Here is a 26,525-nt window from a genome sequence, read left to right as displayed (position 1 = left end):
TTTGCATTTGAAGAGGAGGCTTTATCGCTTCCAATTGAAGAAGGGGACATCCATTAGTGATCACATGAACCACTACACTAAGCTACTTGCAGATTTGGCGAGCGTAGATGTCATTGTTGAAGATAAGGATAAAGCATTGTTGTTATTGAGTTCCTTGCCCGACGAGGAATATGAGACCTTCGTCCTCACCCTTATTAATGGGAAGGCATCTCTTTCGTATAGTGAGGTCACCGCAGCCCTTGTGAACTATCAACTTCGAAAGAAGGACAATGAGACTTCTATTGAGCCTGTTGCGGGGGAATTGGTTACATGAGCTAAAAGTCCAAACCGTGGGAGAAGATCGCAGTCTAGAGGGGGGCATCCTGCAGTTTGTAGGAATCAGTGTGCCTTTTGTAGAGAGGATGGACATTGGAAAGCCGAATGCCCAAAATTGCAAGCCGTGAAGAATAAAGGGAAAGCTATTCAAGCTTCAGAGGTGAATATTGCCAAGGCTAGTGGCGATGCTTCAGATTCAGATTCTTCAGTTTATTCATGCCCAGCTCTTCCGTCAGTTGATGTTGCCGACTCCACCGAGTGGATGTTGGATTCTGGTGCTACTTACCACATATGCCCTAGAAGGGATTGGTTCTCCAGCTTTCAGGAGTTGGAAAGAGGGGATGCTGTTCTCATGGGTAATGATCACAGATGCCCTATTGGTGGTATTGGTACCGTTCGGATTCGGATGAGTGACGGGATGATCCGGGAGTTGGCTGATGTGAGGTTCGTTCCTCAACTGAGGAAGAACATCATTTCACTTGGGGTATTGGAGGCATCAGGCTATAGGGTGACTTTGGCGGATTCTCGTTTGAAGGTCACATCGGGGTCCATGATTGTGATGAAGGGAGTCAGGCGGAGTAACTTGTATTATCTGCTTGGGAGCACGATAGTTGATAGGGCGCTAACTACTTCTATGGCTAGACTGTGGCATTGTTTGGTGCTGGGATATCTTATTGGTTATGCCGTGCACAGATTGTTGAGGAGTGCTATAACCTGCAGATTGAAGTCCTGTGAGCACACTGGGATGAGTGAGGAGACCGATGTGGAGTTCAGCACTTCTATCCACCGATCGAGGGGTCTTATTGGAGGTGTTCAGTCAGGCATTGGGGGGCCTTCCATGTATGCATCAGTGGGAGGTAATGATTATTTTGTTTCCTATGTTGGGGATTGTACTAGGCATATTTGGGTTGCGACCAAGTCCCGTTGGTATAAAGCCCTAGTAGTCCGCAATAGTTGGAGGAGGTGTATGGGCAGAAAGGTTACCAGTCGTACTTGTTCTAGTAGGAGTCCTTTCTTGCATTGGTGCCGAGCTCATGGTAGTTGGAGACACTTCAGAGGAGAGGAGACAGTGGGGCGACGTGATGAGATGGCGGATTTAGTGAGCCGTTCTTCTCTGGAGGAGGATCGGCATTGGTTGTCAAACAGCGGATCTGGTATTCAGGCTTCGACAGGTTTGGGTCATCTTATGAGGTTGCCGACTGCAGCGTATAGAGTTGTTAGATCTGGTGGAGCTGTTTCAGATTTTGGTTGGCGTCGGATATTCGGCTACCCAGCACTTGGCCGCATCGTGGATGTGAGATTGGATCCGATTGCGCATTTGGGATTCAGAGGCTCGTTCGGCTATCAGTGGGGAGCTTCTGAGTTTGGTCTGAACAGGTTTGTCACTTTGGACTCTCGGCAGGTGGAGAGTATTGATCAGGTCAGAGGGATATCACAGCGGGTGGAGGTTGATGCTACTCCACATTGGGTGGGGATTTTCCCACATACTCCAGGTCATTCTGCATTGGTTGGGATTCCAGCTGAGGTGGCACAGCGTGAGAGTCATTTATTTATGGGTGCAGATGATGAGGTGGTTGATTTAGATGCAGCTGGTGGATCCGTTTTGGATACGACTATTGTTTCACCTCAGGTGGAGGTGTTCGGATCGCTTCAGTTTGGGGTCGTTGATGATGCTATCAGCCGCAAGATGGATTGAGGGCCTTTGGAGGCCATTGGGGAACTACGTGAATGCTTGATTCCTTGGAGAGGATACGTAGGCAGTCAGTTTTCTGATGCAGCCGATTTGGTGAGTAGACACAGTTGGTTTGGGGTTGAGTGTTCGCACTCCCGTTTGGGTCTTGACGTGCTGTGATTGGAGTCCGTTGTCATGAGTCCGTTGCCATGGCATACTGGGTGCAACAGTTGAGGTATTGGTTTGATCGGTGTCGGCTCAGTTTTGGAAGAATCTTCGCCGAGGTGGAGATTTGAAGAGATAAGCTCAGGATTCAGATTGTCAGGGTGGCGGTCGACCGGCCCGGTCGCCCGCGTTCGTGCACAGGAGTTTCTGGGCCCGACACAGTCGACCGAAGATGGTAGCGGTCGACCGACGCGGTCGACCGCCGAACTCTCTGGAATTTGGATCAGCCGCTGGATGGAGGGCGGTCGATCGGGCCGGTCGACCGTGATGGATCGCGGTCGACCGTGTCGGTCGACCACCGAAGCGGGTTGAGTCTGGGTCTGTTTTCCAGACCCGTTTCGTTTGGGTTTTCTATAAATACCCAAACACGATTCTAGGATTTGTAAGGCAAGGGTTTTGAGCTGTTGAAAGGGGTTTTCTTTGGGCTTCTATTCTAGGAGCATTTGGAGAGATCAAAAGTGAGTTGTTGTGAGTTTTGGTGAGAGATTGTAATCCTAATTTGTTCCTCTTGATTTCTAATAGTGAAAACTTTCTCCTCCTTGTCCTGTGGACGTAGGCATCTTGCCGAACCACGTAAAACTGGTGTTTGATTGTTTGTGCTATTGATTTTGGTGTTGTAGGCATCTTGCCGAACCACGTAAAACTGGTGTTTGATTGTTTGTGCTATTGATTTTGGTGTGTTGGTTTATCTTTTCTCGGCGATTGTGTGCTATTGATTTTGGTGTGTTGGTTTATCTTTTCTCGGCGATTGGTTTGGATTCTCTAGGCACAACAGTGATACTCTTATAATCCTCAGCCATAACAATCTTCGATTTCGGCTGACGATGACGAGAATACTCCTATAATCTCCTTCTCGTGAATTTTGCGATATGAATTTTGATGAGAATACTCTTATAATCTTCTTCTCGTGAATTTTGTGGTAACCTTGGTTACTATTAGAATTGATGAATTTAGCGGTCGGGATTGGAATTTTCGCGTTCTTTTTTCTCCTCAGGAACCCATTAATCAAATAATCATGTGCATCCATTAACTCAATCAAGCGAGCTTCTATACTTATTGATGAAAATCCCACTAAACGCATTAAGAAACGCCTCAAAAATGCTAAAAACTCATCCGCAAGTTCTCATCAATGGCGAAAAAGAAAACGTTGATCAACACATTCGAAAACGTTGATCAACACATTCGTTAATGACAATTTGTGTCTCAACCGAGATCTTCGGCCATGACAGGGGGTGTAGCTCATATGGTAGAGCGCTCGCTTCGCATGCGAGAGGCACGGGGTTCGATTCCCCGCACCTCCATCTTTATTATTATTTTAATTTTTTTTAACTAATCACCTATTCCCTACCTGAACCCGCCAGATTCCCAAACCCAACAACACTAGCTACACACCGAATCTAAGACCGGCCCCGTTGACCGCACAAGTCTTGCTCCTCGGCAAAATTTCCCTTCTCCCCTCGTTTCCTACATCCACCAACTACAGCCATCACGCAGCCCAGGCTCAGAGAGTCACAAGACTCACCACATGCATTAGACTGCTGCCCAACCCAATCCTTGTGCATTAGTCACATAACCTTCATTTTTTTTTTTTGCTTTTCATCCTCATTTTCTCCCCCCACACCATCACAACCCAATGTATAAAAGACAGACCTAGAGTCTCTAACATTGACGATTAAATATCAATCACGTTAATACTTACACGAACTGTGTGCCGATATTACAGTGTTTGCCTCGTCTCCCCATCTCATTCTAAACGATCGAGACCTAAATACAGGAACCGCAATAACTCTCCCTCCCCCCTACACTACACAGCACTGTAATAATAATAACGGTACCCCGCCGCAAATCTACCATTCCCAAGCCCTTTTCTGCAAAAAAAATACAGAATCCCACCACCACCACCCCGTCCTCCTAATATTCAATTCCCGAGCCCCGTTTGGGCCATGTTCACATTCCCACCCCTCATTTAAAAAAAAACAAAAAAAAAATATGTCGAGCTCAACCCCAACCCCTCGACGGCCGCGGCCGCCGCCTCCTCCTCCGCAGCGGCCGCCTCCTCTACGACCCCGGCCTCCTCCCTCACGCCGCGACTACCGCAAGGGCCAACTGGACGCGTCCAAGAACCCTAACCCTCATCACACGCCAAGCGCCCTCGACGACGACCGCGCTCCTCCTCCTCCTCCAACCCACCTCCGTCTCCGGCGGCGGCGCCCCCCGCTCCGCAGAACAGCCTGGAAGTGGGTCGAGAACTACTGCTGGCATCAGAACTGTCTCCGCTCGCAAAACCAGTGCAATGATAAAGGGACAACCTCCTCCGGGACAGCAAGAAGGTCCGAGACTACGAGTCGAGGCCCAAGGCGCGACGAGGCCCGGCCCAGCTACTGGTCATGGACCGCCACGAGCGGAAAGAGAAGAATCTGCCGACGAATTTGTCGTCCGAGGTTTTCGAGGCCCTAACTGACGTCTTGACCCGGCGCATGCTCGGACGGAGCTCGTCGTCGTCTCCGCGGGCCTTCCGCCGGTGTCGTCTCTTCCTCCCCCTCCACCGATGCTGCTCCGCCGCCTCCGCCGCGCAGGCAGGCGGCAGAGCCGTCGGGTTCAGGTAAAGCGCGTGATTTTATTGCGTTATTTATATGGATCGTTAATGCGGGATTATGGTCGGTATTAAAAGTACGGTGCGGGGTTCTTAATTATTATTAGTCGATGTGGGATTAATGAAAGCAGATATTTTGCAAAATTATTTATTAAAACATGGTTGTTTGCGCCTAGCGACCCAAATTTTACGCTATTTTTAAACTTCGATACTCTAATTTTTGTTTTTTGTTTTTTTACACTTGATACCCAAGGTTAAGCCCTATTAAAGTTAACAAATGCGTTAACTTTGGGATATGAAAGATAAACAAGGTGCAAACTTTTGAGGCATTAAAGTGTTACACAGAATGAAAAAAAAGGGGGTATTAAAGTGAAAAAAAAGTATAAGCTTTGGGGTATCATAAAGTCAAATAAAAAATTTTGGAATATATAAAAGTGCAAACTGCAGGACACAAAAGTGCAAAGTAAAATAAGATATGTGCAGCTAAAGGTACTACTGCATGCAAATATTTAAGCCCAATAAAGCCGCGAAAAAGATTACAGAAAAGCTTGCCTTACCTTTTTAAGCTTTTTGCGCACATGAACAGGATCTAAAACTAATAATTGCATTTTTTTTATTTGTCCTAAAGCGGTTCTTATAATGCTGTTGCCTTTCTTACTTTTTGGTAGCGGAGCCATTCGAGTCGTCCGAGTCGGGCCAGGACGAGCCCGACACGAAACGGAGGAAGCTAAAGAGCTTGGGCTCGAGTGTGGTTCGGAGCGCTTCAGTTCTGGCTCGAACCTTAATGGCTTGTGAGGAGAAGAGGGAGACTAGGCACCGCGAGTTGCTGGAACTCGAGGAGAGGAGGGTAAAATTGGAAGAAGAGAGGACGGAAGTGAATAGGCAAGCGGTGACAGGGCTGATTTCGGCCGTTAATGGGTTGTCGAATGCCATTCATGCCCTCGTGTCCGATCACCGCCGGGGGCAAATGTAAATACCAAATTGAAACATTCTTGATCATTCTTTAGTGGTTTATTACATATTGGTCCCTTAATTAAAGCTTTCGTATTTGTAAAATGCTTTTTTTTAGATCATTGAAATTGTTATTAATCAATTGATTAAGTCACATAAGCAGCTTCGCATTAATTTCGTGGTAAGTGGTTTTTAAATCCAAAACCGCTTGAACATCGAAAAACGAACTCTTTTCTGCTAGCTATCATTGGTCATTTTATTCTCTCCAGCTATTTTTCCCCCCCATCGATAAGCTTGGGGTCCTGTTTAAATCAAGCTCATGGTAATTGGAGAGGATCTAAATTTTGGAAGAATAAGGCAATACAACCGGTGGGATGTTCATCACAATAGTGTTTTTCAATGTGATTTTTGGTAAGTAGCAAGGTAATAATGATGAATGATTTCGTGCATGTTAAAATGTTACTCAGCTATATTTGGTTAATAAACCTAACCTAACAGATGCTAAAAATTTTAAAAGACCAAAGCTATATAAAATCAAAATAATATTTTCAATGGTTTTTAGAAAAAATGTCCAAATTCAAAGCACCGGTAACGTTACAAATCAAAATTTAAAATGCTCGTGGGGTTTCTCTGAGAAATGCTATAACGCCAAAAGTGTCAGAGTGACAGTACCACAAACTGGGAAGCCTAGAAGTGGGGCCCCGAGATCGTACGGTTGAGATTGATGGTCACAGGAGGATCCACGTCCCCTGGAGTTCAATGCCATTTAATCATACCAAAGCTCTTTTTTCTCTTTTCAAAGAGGAGAGGGTCCGCGTCAGTCAAACTGACTCGAACTCGAATACAGTGCAGGTTGGAATCTTCACAAAAGGCCAAAAATACCCCTGGACGTAAGTGCAAACTACGGGAATGCCTTCCTGTTTGAACGCATGTTGGTCTTTAGAGTAGCGTTCATGTAAATAGCGGTTCAGTTCAGGGCAGACGTGGAAATAAGGATTTGTTTGGTAGTCCGAGGGAAAAATGACAGATCTCTTTTTGGTACGGGGCTTGGCAGAGGCTCGGCTGTCGTCAGAGGCCGTGGTCAAACCCGTGTTCGACTGGTTTTCCGCACCGACCCCGCTTTATCCCCTGGGAGAGTAAAGAACTACGATTTTGCCCTCCAATCGGACCGGACCAATCCACATGTAGTATCTGCGTTTGCTTCGCCACCGACACGGAACATGAGACGATTGCGTTAAACGCCGTGTTGAATACGGCGTAACGGAGGAAGAGAAAGGAGGAGAGAATTGAAATTTACTTTAGCTCCTATTTGTTAATTCTTTGTTTGGATACCATTGTGTTTTTTTTTTTTGTGTTTTTATAAAAAAACATCATGGTGTTGTATTTTTCCTTAAAATGTTTTTAAAACACAATGTTAAGTATTTTTTATCAACACTAGTTTGACCTATTATAACATTAGTATTAAACATATTATTAATATATTATATATTAATTATAACAAAATATATTATAAATAAAATGTTATAATATACAGTTTACATTATTATAGTATTATAAGTATTAAATGTAATGTAATATAATATTGTATAATATATTATAATATTATATTGTACTTTAATATGTTACATTATATTATAATTATTACATATTCTTTTTAAATAATTATATATTTAATTATTTTGGTATATCGATTTGTTATTGTTGAATATTTTATTACTTTTATTATTATTTTTTATTATTAAATATAAGTATAATTATTATTATTCATATAAAATAATATTATTAATAATGCTAATAATATGTTACTATAATTAAAATAAATATATATAAATATTTAATATATATACATATATTGATAGTTTCTAAATAGTTATAGATTTATTAATAGTACTTTAATAATATATTAGTATTTATGATATTAATAAATATTATTAATTATGAATATATATTTTACTAACATTTGTTAGCGTAAATTATTTAAATTATTAAAAAGTATTTTACTTTATAATAAATTATTTATTATTCAATAATAAGATATTTAATTTAATATATTTTTATATTATTTAATAAATATTACTATTATATTATATTAACTATAATATAGTATAATATAATAAGCATGTTGATAATAACTTTATATTAATTATATTTAATATATTATGTTAGATATTATATTAACACCTTTTCAAACTCAAAACCAAAACACTCAACTTAAAACACTTAAAATGTGTTTTGAAATAAGTATTGTGTTTTTGGTTTGAGGATGATTTAGCTCAACAAACACCATGGTTTCCAAACGCATGATGTTTTGTTTTTGACAAAAACACCATGGAAATAAGTAAAACGTCATGGTATCCAAACGGAGCCTAATGTTTTGAACATGGAAAAAATAATAGTTAAATAGGAAAGCTCATTTCGTATTGGATTAGCTGAATTTTATTGTTATAATCAAATTTAATTTAAAATGTTGTTCCGCTCTCAAAATTTCTAATCTGCGGGTTACACTTATAGTTTGAAAAGTTTGCTTCCGTTATTAGAACTTATTGAATTTTATTGGATATCTGTTGAACTAAAGTCAAATTGTTAATCTCATTTCCAGCTTAAAAGGTTTTTTCTAGCCTAAATCCTAATCAGGATAAATTATTAATTGCAGTTAAAGATCTTTTCATAGCTGTAGTTGTAACTGTATTTATTAGTGACAATACAATAAAACTGTAGCGGATGTGCTTTGTTTTAATTTCAATTGTAGCTACGAAAGTTATTTTACGAATAAGGACTCACAGTCAATTTTGATTTGCCTTTTTTTTTTTTTTTTTGAAATGAGTTGTTTTTGCAGTTGCATGCAGTTATGAAAAACAAATAACTGTAATACTAATTGCCCTTCGTAAATTAAAATTACGGCAACTGGTGTTATTTTATGCAAACAAAATGGCCCTGAATGCTATGATTCAAAATGATATCCAAAAGCAAGAAATTCTGTAAATATATTTTTTATATACTTGCAGTACTTCTTTACTAAAATTTATACATCAACTGAAATTGATTTAATTATCCTTGAACCGTACGCTTCCACGTAGGGCATCGCGCATACGCTCAGGATTCATGCACGACCGACGCCAGTTGAAGCAAAGAGATCACTAACGCACTGAGTGAATCCAACCGGATGACAAGTTGGTATATTCGCGCCATAAAGCAACAGTTTACAAAGAAGCTACAAGCAAGCGCAAAGGGATGAACCTCGACTTACAAATATGAAGAGTTTTGAGAGAGGAGAGGATGCAAATTTGCACCAACCCGACCCGCCCCCCCACCACACCCCCCGACCAAGAACCCCCCCAACCCCCTTCTGGTTTTTTCACAGCCAGATCGCAATTGAGTTTTTAGTCAAATTTCTTTGGACAATGCAAGTGTAAATTTCACAAAACCCAAAATTTTTTAGGCCTTAATTTTCCACAAAACTAATATGTACTATTTTAAGGGTTATTCGATATTAGCCCAACATGTCTTCCCCCCCCCAAATTAAAAAAAAAAAATTTCGATATTAGCTCCACAAATCTTTGAATGGGTCTCAGCCACCCCTCCCACAAGCAGAACCGTGGCTCGGGCTGACCAGCCGTCCCACCATCGCCCTTGTAGATCTGGGTGGTCCCGGACTCTTCGCGGCTAAGGAGCCGCAGTAACGGGAGGAGAACCGGCGCGCGTGTCAACGGAAATGTGTCCCAAGAATGCCACACAGGAGGATAAAATGTAGCTCATCCGGGCCACCTGCGGCGCTCTGCCACCAACCACGTACACTGTGTCAAGGTCCCATCACCGACTGCCACTCACCCAGCCAGCCACAAACTGTCAAGGCGGGTCATGCCTCAAAGATCCATGTCGCCTGGTGCCCATCGAGCAGCTCCGATGCTCGTGGGCTCGCCGCTCACTACCCCCGCGCCTCGTCCCCCTCGCTCACGTGAACCAACGCGCCCGTACGCGTGGGTCATTAAGCGCACACCGCCCACCACCCACACAGAAAATCCTATTTGTACATTGAAATCAAGTCCGCTAGGTAAATGCTAGGTATAAAGTTTGCGTGGGGTACGGGTGGGTTAGGTGGGGCCGGGGGGGGGGTGGTATGTATGGTTTATCTTTATACTCTTTTCCGGTAGTTTATCAATTTAATGCACAAACTCAAACTCATTAATCACTTTAACTTATACAGCTTCCCAACCTCATTGTCAGTAAAAATCCTAACCCAATCTTATTTTCTCTTCATCTTTTCAACGTCTTCTCCTAGTGGCTTTTTCAGCCCTATCCTAATTTGGCAATGGACTAGATCCCATAGGGTCTACAAATTCCACTAGAATTTTGTTCTGATAAATGAGAACACATCTCATATGTATCCGTAAGGATGTGGATATTGGTAGGCAGTACGTTTTTTAAATTGGCCGAATACTGTTCGGATACGGATCTGGTTTTGAATTTTTGTTTTCGGATATGGATACGGATCCATACATTAGTTCAAGATCTGGACACAGATACTGATATCTGCAATTTGCTTAATACAAGGATTTTGGTCTCTTAGTAACCAAACCCATACACAACCTAAAACCCAAATACTAAAACAAAAACTTACTTTACTAAATCGATACATCAGTTGTGAGAATTCTAAAACCTATCCTCCGATGTTTCTCCCCTCTGCCACCACTCAACTATCGAATGGGCTCTCAACTTCTGCTCGATATCTTACCATCTCCGGCGCTTACCCTCAACATCTCCGGTGATCATCCTTTCAGCCGTTGAAAAGTTGTCATCATCCATTAATAAAGTCAAATCAAAACCACAATTTTGCACCTCTCTTGCTCTGTGACTGTGTGATTAATATAGAGTTCTTGACTAAGTTTTTTTTTTATAAATTTCTTTAAATAGAAATAATGTCTAATCCTTCGATCCAACCTGTTGGATTTAATCTAATAAATCTATTTGTGGGCACATATGATTAAACAATGTGTATTGCTATCTTTCAGGATAACCCACTAAAGTGATCAATTAAGTTGGGTTAATTTGGTATTTAAATGATCATGGGGTCATATGTGCAGATACCAGGTTGTAATTGTAATTTATTGAGGGGCTAAATTACAAAAGTACAACATCTATAAATAAGGGGTTATGGTCCCTAACCTAGGGTTACATTCTCTAATTCTCTTCACCCCCATCTTGAGAGAAATTCGGCTAGAGAGAACCCTAAGGTTAGAAGATCAAAACCCATCTCAAGATCAAGCAATGGATTCAGGTATAAGCTTCCGCTCATTTAGATCCTTGTTAATCTCTTTGAATTAATCATGGCTATATGGTTTTAGATCTCAAGTTTTATGATGTAGATCTAACAAGTGGTATCAGAGCCACCTTGATTAATTCTTAGGGATTTAAGTTTTATTGGGTTTTTGATCTTAAATCTCTGGTTAAAGTTTCAATTTTTGGGTTCGGATGAACAGTAATGTTCTCGGATGAACAGTAACGAAAATTTTTTTCGGATGAACAGTAAAGTATTTTTCCGGATGAACAGTAACTGAAAAATCGCCGGTGAACAGTAACTTTTGGGAATTTTTTGGATTTTTCTTTGATTTTTCCTTCAATTTTTTCCAATTCTGGATCTGTTTTGAAAAGAAAAATCAAAGGTTTTTTGGGTTTGTCGGCGGCGGTTTCAATTTGAAACCCTAAGGGTTCATGGCGAAAATTAAGGAGGTGGTTACCTCAAACGAACCTCGCGTTCGTTCAATTTTAACCGAGCTTCGCGCTCAACGAACCTCGCGTTCGTTCTAAGGTGAACCTCGCGTTCAACTCAGGTGAGCGTCAAGCTCAATTTTAACGAACCTCGCGTTCGTTCTAAGGTGAACCTCGCGTTCAACTCAGGTGAGCGTCAAGCTCAATTTTAACGAACCTCGCGTTCGTTCTAAGGTGAACCTCGCGTTCAACTCAGGTGAGCGTCAAGCTCAATTTTTTAACGAACCTCGCGTTCGTTCTTCAGACGAACCTCGCGTTCGTACTTCAGACGAACCTCGCGTTCGTACTTCAGACGAACCTCGCGTTCGTACTTCAGTCGATCCTCGCGTTCGTACTTCAGACGAACCTCGTGTTCGTGCCTCAGTCGAGCCTCGCGTTCGAACTTCAGACGAACCTCGCGTTCGTACTTCAGACGAACCTCGCGTTCGTACTTCAGTTGAACCTCGCGTTCATTTTTTAACGAACCTCGCGTTCGTTCCCAAGTGTTGAACCTCGCGTTCTTTTATCAAACGAACCTCGCGTTCGTTCATTTTCAGACGAACCTCGCGTTCGTGCTTAAGTGAGTCTCGTACTCAATACAGTCGAACCTCGCGTTCGAAGTTAAGGGAACTTCGTGTTCATTATGGTTAAGCCTCGGCTTTTCATGGGTCCACTTTGGTATACTTAATTTATTCAATTAAGTTATGGGCCCTAATTAAGCTGTGAGACCCCAATTAAGTTTTTGGAAATTCAGTTGATTTAAATTTTTTAATTTAAATCTAATTCGGTTTTTAATCAATTATTGAATTCAAATATTATGACACTAAGGTATTAAGGTTGTCTCTCACTCCAATTGATTAATTGAAACAAGAAGTTGCCAAAGTAACCTCTCTTGTGTAGATTGTTCATGAGGAATGTGAGATGTTTGTGTGTATGCTTTCGTGTAAATATTTAATCGGCCCAAAGGAAGGTTAATATTTATTTTTTCTTGTAAATATTTAATCGGCCCAAAGGAAGGTTAATATTTATTTAGACTGTATACACATCTGCGATGATAAGCGTGTGACAATTATAAGGTTTACATGTGAATAATGAATCGATCCAAAGATAGTTTCATTATTTGACATGAGTTATTGTCAATGTTTGATCATTGCAACAAGGTATCACTTACAAGTTAATATTACTGTCCAAAGACTTGATATTAATGTTGTGCCGGTATCTTGGATGGGGATTGTCATTATTTGAATTTTATTGATTATGGTTATTGATGTGAGCATTCTTTTGTTTTATTTCAGCTAATGCATCTGCTGCAACAATTTCTGCTAACATCAACTCAATTCCCATGCTAAATGGGACAAACTTCAAGGTTTGGAAAGAGAACATATTAATTGTTCTTGGCTGCATGGATCTTGACTATGCATTAAGAACTGAACAACCCCAACCTCTCAATGCGGATAGCACTCCTGATGCAAAGAAGGAGCATGAGAAGTGGGAGCGTTCAAATCGCATGAGTCTTATGATCATTAAGCGCGGCGTTCCGGAAGCCTTCAGGGGCATAGAATCCGAAGGGATTACTAAGGCTAAAGATTTCCTTGCCGAAATTGAGAAGCGTTTTGCGAAAAACGATAAGGTAGAAACAAGCACGCTTTTAGCTCGCTTGATTTCAATGAAGTATAAGGGCAAAGGAAATATCAGGGAGTACATTATGGAAATGTCTCATATTGCTTCAAAGCTTAAGGCACTTAAACTCGATCTTTGTGACGAGTTATTAGTGCATCTGGTTTTGTTGTCTCTTCCTGCACAGTTTAACCAATTTAAGGTCAGTTATAACTGTCAAAAGGAGAAATGGACTCTAAATGAGCTCATTTCATACTGTGTGCAAGAAGAAGACAGGTTGAAGCAAGATAAGACAGAAAGTGCTCATTTGGCCTATGCCTCTAAGGATAAGGGCAAGAAAAGGAAGAATGATAAGGAAGCTGCTAAGGGTCCAGTTGAGAAGAAACAACATAAGGATAATCAGGGTTGTTTCTTCTGTAAGAAGCCTGGACATGTAAAGAAGGACTGTACAAAATATCACGCCTGGCGTGATAATAAGGGTACGTTCCTTGCTTTGGTCTGTTCTGAGGTTAATTTAGCTTCAGTACCTAGAAACACTTGGTGGTTAGACTCTGGTGCTACTACTCACATAAGTGTTTCTATGCAGGGTTGCCTGAGCTACCGAAAGCCAAGTGATGTTGAAAGACACATCTTTGTGGGCGACGGACAATCGGTAGATGTGGAAGCAATTGGGCACTTTAGGTTGTTGTTAGGAACTGGTTATTATTTGGATTTAAAAGATACTTTTGTAGTACCGTCTTTTAGACGGAATTTGGTTTCTGTTTCTGTATTGGACAAATCAGGTTATTCTTGTTCATTTGGAAACAGTCAATTCAGTTTATCTTTTAATTCAAATGTTGTGGGAACCGGTTACTTGAGTATTTATGACAACCTATATTTGCTTGATACAATTGCTTCTTACAATGAATCCTTGCATGTGGAATCACGTGGTACTAAGCGTAAATTAAATAAGGAAAATTCGGCGACATTATGGCATAAGCGCTTAGGTCATATCTCAAAAGGTAGAATTGAGCGTCTTGTGTCTGATGGCATTTTGGATTCCCTTGATTTTTCGGACTTCGACGTATGTGTTGAATGTATCAAGGGAAAACAGACCAAAGTGAAAAGATTAGGTGCCAACAGATCTTCGGATGTCTTAGAATTGATACATACGGATATTTGTGGGCCATTCCCTACGGAATCCTGGAATGGTCAACAATATTTTATATCATTCATAGACGATTACTCACGTTATGGGCACCTATATCTTATTCATGAAAAATCTGAGTCTCTGGACATGTTCAAAGCCTATAAAGCTGAAGTTGAGAATCAACTCAACAGAAGAATTAAAACCGTCAGATCTGATCGTGGTGGTGAGTACTACGGTAGATATGATGGTTCAGGTGAACAACGTCCAGGACCATTTGCTAGATACCTAGAGGAATACGGTATCGTCCCACAGTACACCATGCCGGGTTCACCTAGCATGAATGGTGTAGCTGAAAGACGAAACAGGACTCTTAAGGATATGGTAAGAAGTATGATTGCTCATTCTTCTTTACCAGAGTCACTCTGGGGAGAAGCACTTAAGACAGCAGCTTACATTCTGAATAGAGTACCAAGTAAAGCAGTTGCTAAAACACCTTATGAGCTTTGGACTGGTCGAAAGCCCAGTTTAAAGCATTTACATATTTGGGGATGTCCAGCTGAGGCAAGGCCTTATAGGCCAAATGAAAAGAAATTGGACTCCAAAACAGTTAGCAGCTACTTTATTGGATACTCTGAACGCTCTAGGGGCTTTAAGTTTTATGATCCCACTATAAGGAACATTTTTGAGACGGGAACAGCAACATTCTTTGAGGATGTTGAGTTTGGGGGGAGAAATAAGGTTAGAGACATTAGTTTTGAGGAGGAATTGGCTTCAGATCCAATCCATACAGTTACTTTTGACAATATTCAGGTTCCTATACCTGTTGTTGCTCAAGAAGTAAATCCGGAACCTCAAGATGATAATGTTGAACAACTCCCTGTTCCAGAAGAACAAACTCAACAACCTCAAGAACCAGTGCCATTAAGGAGATCCACGAGAGAAAGGAGAAATGCTATTCCGGATGATTATATTGTATTTCTCCAAGAACATGAGGAAAGTAGTGGAATGTTAGAAGATGATCCAATCAACTTCTCTCAGGCCATGAAAAGTTCTAACTCTCAACAGTGGATTGATGCCATGAATGAAGAGTACAAGTCTATGCAAGACAATAAGGTTTGGGAACTTGTCCCATTACCAGAAGGTGCAAAACCAATTGGTTGTAAATGGATTTTTAAAACCAAGCGGGATGCAAACGGTAATGTGGAGAGGTATAAGGCACGTCTTGTGGCTAAAGGCTATACTCAAAAGGAAGGCATTGATTATACAGAGACTTTCTCTCCGGTTTCATCGAAAGACTCTTTCAGAATAATCATGGCACTTGTTGCTCATTATGATCTTGAGTTACATCAGATGGATGTTAAGACTGCATTTCTCAATGGAGACATTGATGAGATGATCTATATGGTGCAACCAGAAAACTTTGTGTCGGGAGACCCAAAGAATATGGTCTGCAAATTAAGGAAATCCATCTATGGACTCAAGCAAGCTCCTCGTCAATGGTATCATAAGTTTCAACAAATAGTTATCTCGTTCGGTTTTGAGATGAACATTGTTGATGACTGTGTATATCACAAGTTCAGTGGGAGTAAGTATATTTTTCTGGTTCTGTATGTGGATGACATCTTGCTTGCCACTAATGATATAGGCATGTTGCACGAAACCAAGAGATTTCTATCAAAGAATTTTGAGATGAAAGATCTTGGGGACGCCTCTTTTATATTAGGGATCCAGATACATCGAGATCGCTCTCGGGGTATTCTTGGATTATCACAAAAGAGCTATATCGATAAGGTACTTAAAAGGTTTGGCATGCAAGATTGCAGACCAGGTGACACCCCTGTTGCTAAAGGAGACAAGTTTAGTCTCAATCAGTGCCCTAAAGGTAACCTTGAAATTCAGGAAATGCAGAAGATTCCTTATGCTTCGGCTGTAGGAAGTCTAATGTATGCTCAGGTATGTACGCGTCCGGATATTGCGTACATTGTTGGGATGTTAGGCAGATACTTAAGCAACCCTGGTATGGATCATTGGATAGCAGTCAAAAGGGTTATGAGGTATCTTCAGAAAACAAAAGATTACATGCTCACATACAGAAAATCAGAGAAATTAGAGGTCATTGGGTATTCGGACTCTGATTTTGCTGGATGCCAAGATAGCAGGAAGTCTACATCAGGCTACATTTATATGTTAGCAGGAGGAGCTATATCATGGAAAAGTGTCAAACAAACACTAGTAGCTTCCTCCACTATGGCAGCAGAATTTGTAGCTTGCTATGAGGCATCCAATCAGGGAATATGGCTGCGAAATTTTGTCACGGGACTGCGCATTTTGGAAAATGTTGAAAGACCACTAAGGTTATATTGTGACAATAAATCTGCAGTAATGTATTCATATTGACATTAAGTCAAAACATATTGACACTAAGGTTATATTGTGACAATAAATCTGCAGTAATGTATTCATATTGACATTAAGTCAAAACATATTGACACTAAGGTTATATTGTGACAATAAATCTGCAGTAATGTATTCCAATAACAACAGGAGCTCAACTAAGTCAAAACATATTGACATTAAGTTCCTGGTTGTGAAAGAAAGGGTACAGAGTGGACAGATATCCATAGAGCACATTGGGACAAACTCCATGATAGCTGATCCTCTTACTAAGGGATTGCCACCTAAGGTCTTTCATGAGCATACTGCTCATATGGGTGTGGTATTATTTGAGGATATTATGTTTTAGTGGGAGTTTGTATTTGTGGTGCTTTATGTTTGTTTGTATTGTCTGATCAGAATAAAGTTTTCAGTTAAGACACTCTGTTACATTATGTTTGGTTTTGACCTCACTAAGGAGGACCAGTTGAAAATAGACATGTACTGATCACATTGCATGTAATTTTCATGCTGCACATCCATGATTGATCTATGTCATTTGATTGTATTGATATATGTGACCATTGATGGGTCGAGTCACGATAAATGTGACGAAGGCCGCTTTGATCCTATATTGATATAGTCAATGGACGAGATTGTTCGGAAATACCATTTCAGTGATAGCAATTTTTGAGCTCATAAGGTTATACACAGTTTAAGGAATCATATGGTGCCCAAGTGGGAGATTGTTGGATTTAATCTAATAAATCTATTTGTGGGCACATATGATTAAACAATGTGTATTGCTATCTTTCAGGATAACCCACTAAAGTGATCAATTAAGTTGGGTTAATTTGGTATTTAAATGATCATGGGGTCATATGTGCAGATACCAGGTTGTAATTGTAATTTATTGAGGGGCTAAATTACAAAAGTACAACATCTATAAATAAGGGGTTATGGTCCCTAACCTAGGGTTACATTCTCTAATTCTCTTCACCCCCATCTTGAGAGAAATTCGGCTAGAGAGAACCCTAAGGTTAGAAGATCAAAACCCATCTCAAGATCAAGCAATGGATTCAGGTATAAGCTTCCGCTCATTTAGATCCTTGTTAATCTCTTTGAATTAATCATGGCTATATGGTTTTAGATCTCAAGTTTTATGATGTAGATCTAACACAACCATCTAATGAATAACTCCCTGTTGAACCTGTTGTTGAGGAATATTCTGGTAAAAGTGATGAAATCATGTCTAGTCCTTTGATCTAAGCATCAAGTGTGGAGTTTCTTGCTATTATGCAATGTTTCTTTTGCAGTGGGCTTTTTAATGCATTCTAGTTTGCAATTCCTCGATCATGCGGAAACAGTGGGGTTATTATGACTAAGTTCAGGTCCATCTTGCCTCCTAAAGTTAGAGTGAATTGATTATAGATTACGTTGACTATAGATTGAGACTTTCTAGGGGTTTTTCTGTGTGTTGATTTGAGTTTGTATTTGGGTTGTTTCACTTAGAAGGACCTAAAGTTAACAGGTTTTACGTACCCAAGCAGCATCTAGGTAATATCTTATTGATCTTCCTGTATTATAATTAATTTCATGCTTTTTAATTGAATTACCTTTTGTAGTATTAGCTATTGCAATTTAAAGCTATATATATTTTATTGCAAACTTTATTCGACTCATATCTAATTCATATCTATTTTCCAAATATCCATTTCATATTCGTGATCATATCCGATCAACTTTTCTAATATCCGGATTGTATCCTTTCTTATTCACGTGGATATTGGTTAGGGTTTTTCCTACTGAAGAGAATCTGTATCCATATCCGTATTCATATCTATTTGTAAAAAGTGGATATAGATATCGTAAGCGCCATATCTGAACCATATCCACTCCGTTAACACTTGATTAATGATACATCCTTCAGCCTATATTCTTCACCCTAAAGCAACAATAAATTTCAACAAAGTATATGCAACAGTAAACACAAAAAGTCGATAAAATCCATTCATAAACCAAGCTCATGAAAAATTCTAACAAAAATTACAAACATTGACAAATAAAGTAAGTTTTAATCGAAATTCAACAAACTACTGCACTTATAGTTAAAAAAGGAACATTGAAATCACAAACAACAAAAGTAAAAATCACAATGCTCAACCAAAATTCCTAAGGGGGTGTTATTCATTCCGGATTATTGATTAGGTCTCGAATAATTATCCATGAATCCGACATTCTTGGATTGGGACTTGGACTTGGATTTTGTGATTAGAGCCCCAGACTCTTGGATAGAATTCTTAAACTTTTGTTTTGCATTCTTAAACTTTTGCTTTAAATTCAGAGACCGAGGGTCATATTCTCAAACTAGATTTTAGATTCGTGGATTATTTGAATTATGAGTTTGATAATAAATTATTATGTTAAATAATAATTATTTAAAAATAAAAATTAATTTGAAAAACTACCCTCATTTCAATTAACGAATGAAAAAAATAAAATTGAATACATCTTGTACTCCATTTAAGAAGTTCAAACGATGCCACATAAAATAAGATAACTAGTATTCAAGCACATAAATGAAAATGACTAGTGTTCAAGTACGTACAAAAAAGAAAATAACTAGAGTTTGACCATATAAAAATTAAATTTTTATATTTAAATATGTAAATATTATATATATTAGAAAATTTAATATCAAATATTTAATAATAAACATTTGAATGATATAATATTAAATACTTGTATTATTTAATATAAGAAAAATTGTGCTAAGGCTTTATCAAAATCATTTTCAAAGCTTCCTCTTTCATTAATCTTAGCCGTAGAATCTGTATGATGTTCCTTTTTTGTTACTTATGTCTTTGATTTCTTGCCTTGTGCAATGTACTTCTTAATATTCTCCTTCAACAACTCATGGGCTATAATATCATAAGTTCCTTCATAGCTTTCAATTTTTTTTAATAAATCTACGAATCTCATTCATAAATTATTGATAATATATACTCTTCGAATGTTTCGTAGCTTTCAATATTCTTCGATAAAATTTAGCTGAATTTCTCCAAAAAGTAAGCTACTTCTCAAGGGGCAAAATCTCCACCTCATCTTCTTTTTCAAAAACATCATCAATATGCTTTGAAACAATCTGAAATTTACATAAAAATATTTTATGTTATTCACACTTTATAACCGAAATTTAACAAGTACTTTATGAACTTAACGTAAAATCTATATACTTAAATAACCACATGTAGTGCAGAAACCTAACATGAACTGTATATACTTAACAGTTATCCTTAAAGACTAAACATATATAATGAAAAAACTAAACAAGTACTTCATAAACTTGACAATTATACTAAAATAGTTAGCAAAGATTTTATAAACTTAACATGAAGTTTTAGATATATAGTCTATTGAGTCTTTCATCTTCACTTCGTCAGACATCTCTTTCCTGTCTGAACTCTTTACATTAAAAAGTTTTTTAAAGAATGGTGCAGTTTGTATTTCCTCAATGTTGGTGATGGGATTCTTTTCCTTTTGACGTGAAGTATCATCATTCCTAATATTAGACTTCCTAAGTGGGTATTCTGCATACCATGGATCATATTTCAACTAATGTTATTGAAGCTTTTCATGCCTTTGTAGCTATCATCCCCTTCCTACGGGATCCAACTTTCTCATCCTTTAATACCCAATTCATTGAAAGAGGCTTTAATCTACTGTTAAGAGTATATTTCTTTATGCTTGTCATCTCATAATACCAAATCTGTAAAATACAATCACAAATCCAACAATCAAAAAATGAACATATTCAAAATGACATGTATATCTTATACTTAACATGAAACAAAATTATCAAAATACATTACTACCTATAATAACAAACAATTTAAATTTAAAACTTACAGGAATTAGTGACATACATCCAGAGATATAAGTAACTTCTGGTTTCTTCAATCTCTTTAAATCAATTTTAATGTCTCTCACAATTTCTGTATAAATAAATTTCCCCATGCAACTCTGTTCACCCTATCAATGCTATCCACATACTTAAACATAGTCTAAGAATACCTTACGCACTACTGGGGGTATCATATCATCGAGCATTGATAAATAATTTATAGCAAAATAAAGTCCTAAATATCCTTCTTCTTCTTTAATTCCACAAGATTTTCTAGTAGTTCTTCAACATACCTTCGCATGTTCATTGTTGCTCTCTTTTTTTAACCCTTATCCCCCTTTTCAATCTCATTTGATATCGCAAAATATTTCCTTCCTATGCTATTGGGATCTCTTTTGGTTAAATTTTCACATCAATTGGAAAACCAGTATGATCATGAACCCAATCCAAGTTAAAGATGGTTTTTTCTGCTTTTTGCATCAAGAATATAAAAGGTTTCATTACCTACTTCATTATAACTCTGCACTAACTCAAGTGTTGAATGATCAAATGCAGGGGGCCAAAAAGAATATAATGCTCATATGTGGAACCCTTATATGCATCTATATGTCATTGTCGCATCTCCGGAGCAAGATGCTTCATGAAATCGTGATATGCACTGAAACTGGCAATCGGCCTAATTTCAGTCGGATCACCAACCTTTTTTTTTTTTTTGAAAAAAGGACAATTGTACACTTAGCAATGTTTCAACCTATGCATAAAGTTAACATCAATTTAATAAACTTAATTAATATTCTACTATACTTACTAGTATTGTTTAAGATTAATATGTATTGCCATAAAATTAACATGTACTGCTATAAAATTAACATGAACTACCATAAAATTAACATGTATTAGTATAAAGTTGACATATACTGATTTAGGGTAGCATATACTGGTTTAAAGTTGACATATATTGGTATAAAGTTAACATGTACTGATTTAGGTTAACATGTACTAGCTTAAAGTTAACTTGTATAGGTATAAAGTTAACATGTACTGATTTTGATTAACATGTCTCGGAATAAACTTAACATATACTTTATTATACTTAACACTAATAATTTAAACTTTAGATATTATATATTAAAGTCAATATGTATTGATTTATGTTAACATGTACTAGCTTAAAGTTAACTTGTATAGGTATAAAGTTAACATGTACTGATTTTGATTAACATGTCTCGGAATAAACTTAACATATACTTTATTATACTTAACACTAATAATTTAAACTTTAGATATTATATATTAAAGTCAATATGTATTGATTTATGTTAACATGTACTAGCTTAAAGTTAACTTGTATAGGTATAAAGTTAACATGTACTGATTTTGATTAACATGTCTCGGAATAAACTTAACATATACTTTATTATACTTAACACTAATAATTTAAACTTTAGATATTATATATTAAAGTCAATATGTACTGATTTAGGTTAACATGTACTAGCTTAAAGTTAACTTGTATTGGTATAAAGTTAACATGTACTGATTTCGATTAACATGTCTCATAATAAACTTAACACTGCTAAATAATGAGGTATCCTAGACGGAAAATTCCGTCTAGGATACCAATAATTCCGTCTAGAATACGCGTCTAGTATGTTTCCGTCTAGGATGTAGTATTCTAGACGGAAATTCCGTCTAGAATACAACCTAGACGGAATATTCTAGACGGAATTCAAAACCGTCTAGAATACATCCTAGACGGATTATTCTAGACGGAATTTCCGTCTAGGATGTTTTTAAAATTTTTTTCAAAAAAACAAGTATCCTAGACGGAATTTGAGCATCCTAGACGGAATTTCCGTCTAGGATGCTTATTCAAATAATACATTGTTTACAAACTTTAATTATATCCAAAATAGTAGAGAGATACATAAATTGTTTACAAACTTTTACATAAATTATTTACAAGAGGTTCTGTATGCTCCATCGCACAACATTACGCACAATTCCTCCTCTTTGGAAAAATCGAGCAACAGCAAAAGCTACATCCTCTGCGGGCCTGTGAGGATCTGGTGAATCTGCAAAAAGGCATGAGCATATGTATGAGCCATGTAGCAGCAACAAGGCATGACTTCGCCATCCCCATTGACTTGCTCCTCAAGCAATCTTCTAAAGCTTTGAAATCAAGCATGAAATATCTCAATAAAAACAAGAATTATAAGCAACTATTTTCATGAAATGATCATCATATATGTACACTGACAACAAAGAAGAAGCAGGTACTTAAGCATAAAAAATACTTCATTTCCCTCATAGTACTTGCACCAGTGAAACCTAAGCATGGCATAAATGATGAACAAGTATAAAACAATCATTTCAAGAATGAGGCAAGGTTAAATATCAATGTGACAGAGGTAACTAACTTCGAACAACTAAATGGCTGCTATAAACAGAAGGCAGAAGTCCTAGCGAAATCAGAAGTGCAGAGGCATTATACATCTTATTCAGACTCTTCCAAATATGAATACACATATGTGTCTAATTATGAAAAGGATGCTATTGTACACAACTCTACATAGACTAAACAAATTCTCTCTTAATTATAAAGCCATAATGACATGAAAAACTACAGTAGAAGTATGCACCTGAAGAGGATCCTGAAAATTGTTCACAAGAAAGACATTTGCATCATCTGCCAACCTGAAAAGACCATTCTTAATAAGATTTGATAATAACTACCCTCTTGCATCATCCGAAAGAAAAGTTACAGGGACCGAAGGATTAGGGATTTGACAGTATATGATGACTTTGAACTTATCGAGGCATGCATGTCTACGGAGTATGGACCTAAGGTCTAATATATATCTAAGAATTTCATATCATAGTTTACAGACTGTTTCCTATGGTTAGTATTATTGTAGTTGGGAGCGAGGAGGTTAGAGAGCTATAAGATACAAGAAAAAAAAAAGGAAAACCAACCTGACAATAAGAACATGCTGCTTTAACGTTGCAAGAAATTCTCGAACCCCTCCATTGTAGAAATAAAGCGGAGGATATGCTAGACCTGAATTTTTTTTAATACCAAGTTAGTAAGAGATGTAAGGGAACGACTCTATTCAGTAGAGGGAATGTATCTAATGGACACATTATATCATTCACCCTAGTGGACAAAAAAGAAACTGACACACCTTGGCTAACTACTTAGAAAGATATAAATGTCTACCATGTCGTGGTTATGCATCTGATACAATGATAGTGCTGAGAAACAATCCCAAAAAGAAGTCTTGGGAAGTGTACTATTATCATTGTCAAGGTTTTTCATGTGGTATGTTGGAACTCATAAGGAGCTAACAAATAACCAGCAAGCCTGGCGTCGTAATACTTCTAATAGCCAAAGTGCTACACTTACATGCATTGATTAATTACAATACACTGTTTAGCTTTAGAAAGTCGAAATAGCTGAAAGGAACATAAACCTGTGTGAGACTCAGAAATGCCATTGAAAAGGTGGTAAATGAAGTTCCATGGAAGTTCGTACTTTGTACCATATGTAACCTGATGCATATGTTTCTCAGCAAGCTTTTCATCTTAACACGCCTAACAGCCAATAAAAAATTATTCTAGTTTTTTCAGTCCTAGAAGTAATATTATTTCATATTCTTCACACTTTCATGTACATTTGTTTATAAGAAAAGTAGGCAGCTCGGCATACAAGTACAAACAAGAGGAACAAACAAAAAGTAAGACTACACCACCATCAGACGTGAAACAGAGAAATCAACCTAAACTCATACGACACTGCTTGAAATCAACACCATGCCATCAACCTAGTCAAAGAATCATATGATCTACCTGAGGTTCTACGGAAAAGGATAAAACTGGTATGATACAATGTCCCGTGATCCCTAGAGCTACTAGGCAGTAGAATATTCCGCCCTACCCTTTGCAAAGACGCATTATCGGAATAAGAACTGGAGCAACATTAAACTAAAACTAATTAAAAATAGAACCCGCGTAGTGAGCCCGCAACACACCCACACACCCCAAAAAATACCCTCCTGCCAAAATTTCAACTAATATAATTGTATGAAGGGGAAAAAATCACATGAGATTATCATTAACTCACAGATGAGAGCAAAGACCATAAACTTTGTTGATAGTCAGGATCTTTACACGTAAGAAAATGGGTGGTACCCCTTGATATGTAGTTGTCAAGTGGAACAAGAATATCTGCATGGAAATTGCTTCATAGGATCAAATATGTATGTAAAAGATAAAAAGAGAATACTTTAAATGTGGAAATTTATCTTAGAATTCTAGAATCAAATCATCGTCAAGTTATAAAAAAGAAAGGAACAAAATTGTGATCACATACGAATGACTTGTGTGTAATAATTGTGATCACATACGTAGCTCAACTGATAGTTTTACCAGATCGTACTTTCTATGAGACATATCCACAAACAAGTTGTATGCATGGATTTCAACTATTTAGCAACCAAATATGTACGATCATAGGCAATGACTTTCACAGAAAATAACCCATAATTTTTAAAGAAATAAATGCTCAACCAAATTTCATTCATCTTCATGGTCAAATTACACAAATGCCTTCGTAAAATACATCATATCATCATAATAAGGAAAAGAACACAAAACACATCCCTACCATGAAGGCTGCAAACACTCGATCCACAGTAGCCGAGCCTGAAGACCTACAAGAGAAAAAGCAAAATTGAAAAAATCAATCAAATTTAACATAAGAAATCAAAGACAAACTCATCTTCCGATTCTTGGAGCGTCACCAACAAGACACAGCTTGCTCGAGATCGTCGCCTGCTCGATTGTAAACTGAGTAAACCCCGACATCGAGTCCATAAACCCGTCGAACTTCATCCTCGAGGCGGCCAACCACTGGAGGGCCGAAGAGGCGGGGGAGGTGGCGAAGGTCAGCAAGAAGGAGGAGGGGTGGGCCAGGGATAGGGTTAGGGTTTCGAGGGAGAGGGAGAAGGGGATCGGGGAGAAGGTGGAGGGGTCGAGGGCGGAGGAGAGGGTCAGGGAGCGGAGGTCGAGGGTGAGGTCGCCGGAGAAGGGGGAGGAGAGGGTGTAGAGGGCGGACGATTGGAGGGCTGAGGTCGGGAAGGAGAAGTAAAAGGGGGAGGATTTTAAAATTTTGGGGTTTGGGGGGGCGGGGGGATTGGGTTTTTTAATCTGAGCCTAAACGTCCTGGACGGAAATTTCCGTCTAGGATGGTCCGTCCAGGATACATTCTAGACGGAAATTTCCGTCTAGGATATCTGATTATAATAAAAAAAAAATTAAAAATACAAAAACCGTCTAGGATACTATTCTAGACGGAAATTTCCGTCTAGAATGATTTATCCTAGACGGATTATCCTAGACGGAAATTTTCCGTCTAGTTTAAAGCAAACTAGACGGAAAATTTTTCGTCTAGGATATTCCGTCTAGGATACACGATTTTCTACTAGTGTAACATGTACTGATTTTAATTAACATGTCTCAGAATAAACTTAACATATACTTTATTATACTTAACACAAATAATTTAGGCGATGCTTGGATACCATAGTGTTTTTAGTATTTTCATGGTGCTTTTGTCAAAAATAAAACACCACGTGTTTGGTAACCATGGTGTTTTTGTTAGGTTACGAGATCAAAAATAAAAAACACAAAATTTATTTCAAAACACCAAAAAAGATGTTTCAAGTTTGGTATTTGTGTTTTGAGTTTCAAAGGTGTTAATATAATGTCTAACATAGTGTATTAATAATAATAAATTATATTATCTAATATGTTACATTAAAACATTAGTTTCAAATACAACAATATTATGTTTAATACAATTGATTAATAATACATATAATATTATAATTAATGTAATATAATAATTATATTTCAAATAATATTATATCAATATTAAATAATAATAAATTAAATATATAAATAAAAATATAGTAATAAAATAAAAATATATCAATTTGCA

The 26,525-nt window shown here is 38.0% G+C and overlaps 1 protein-coding gene and 1 non-coding gene across 2 annotated transcripts; both read left to right on the top strand.

Annotated features, from left to right (window-relative positions):
• TRNAA-CGC lies at nt 3,441-3,513 on the top strand. Its single transcript has one exon. It is a non-coding gene; the product is annotated as a tRNA-Ala (tRNA).
• Nucleotides 4,202-5,822, top strand: LOC109831715. The gene is given in 7 exon segments (XM_020399107.1): nt 4,202-4,315; nt 4,317-4,358; nt 4,361-4,511; nt 4,514-4,687; nt 4,690-4,695; nt 4,698-4,814; nt 5,474-5,822. Coding segments are annotated over 7 exon segments (909 nt in total). The 3' UTR covers nt 5,779-5,822.

Source organism: Asparagus officinalis, chromosome 1 (genome assembly GCF_001876935.1).
Source record: "Asparagus officinalis chromosome 1, Aspof.V1, whole genome shotgun sequence".
Classification (NCBI taxonomy): domain Eukaryota; kingdom Viridiplantae; phylum Streptophyta; class Magnoliopsida; order Asparagales; family Asparagaceae; genus Asparagus; species Asparagus officinalis.
This window is presented reverse-complemented; position numbering and strand designations above follow the sequence as displayed.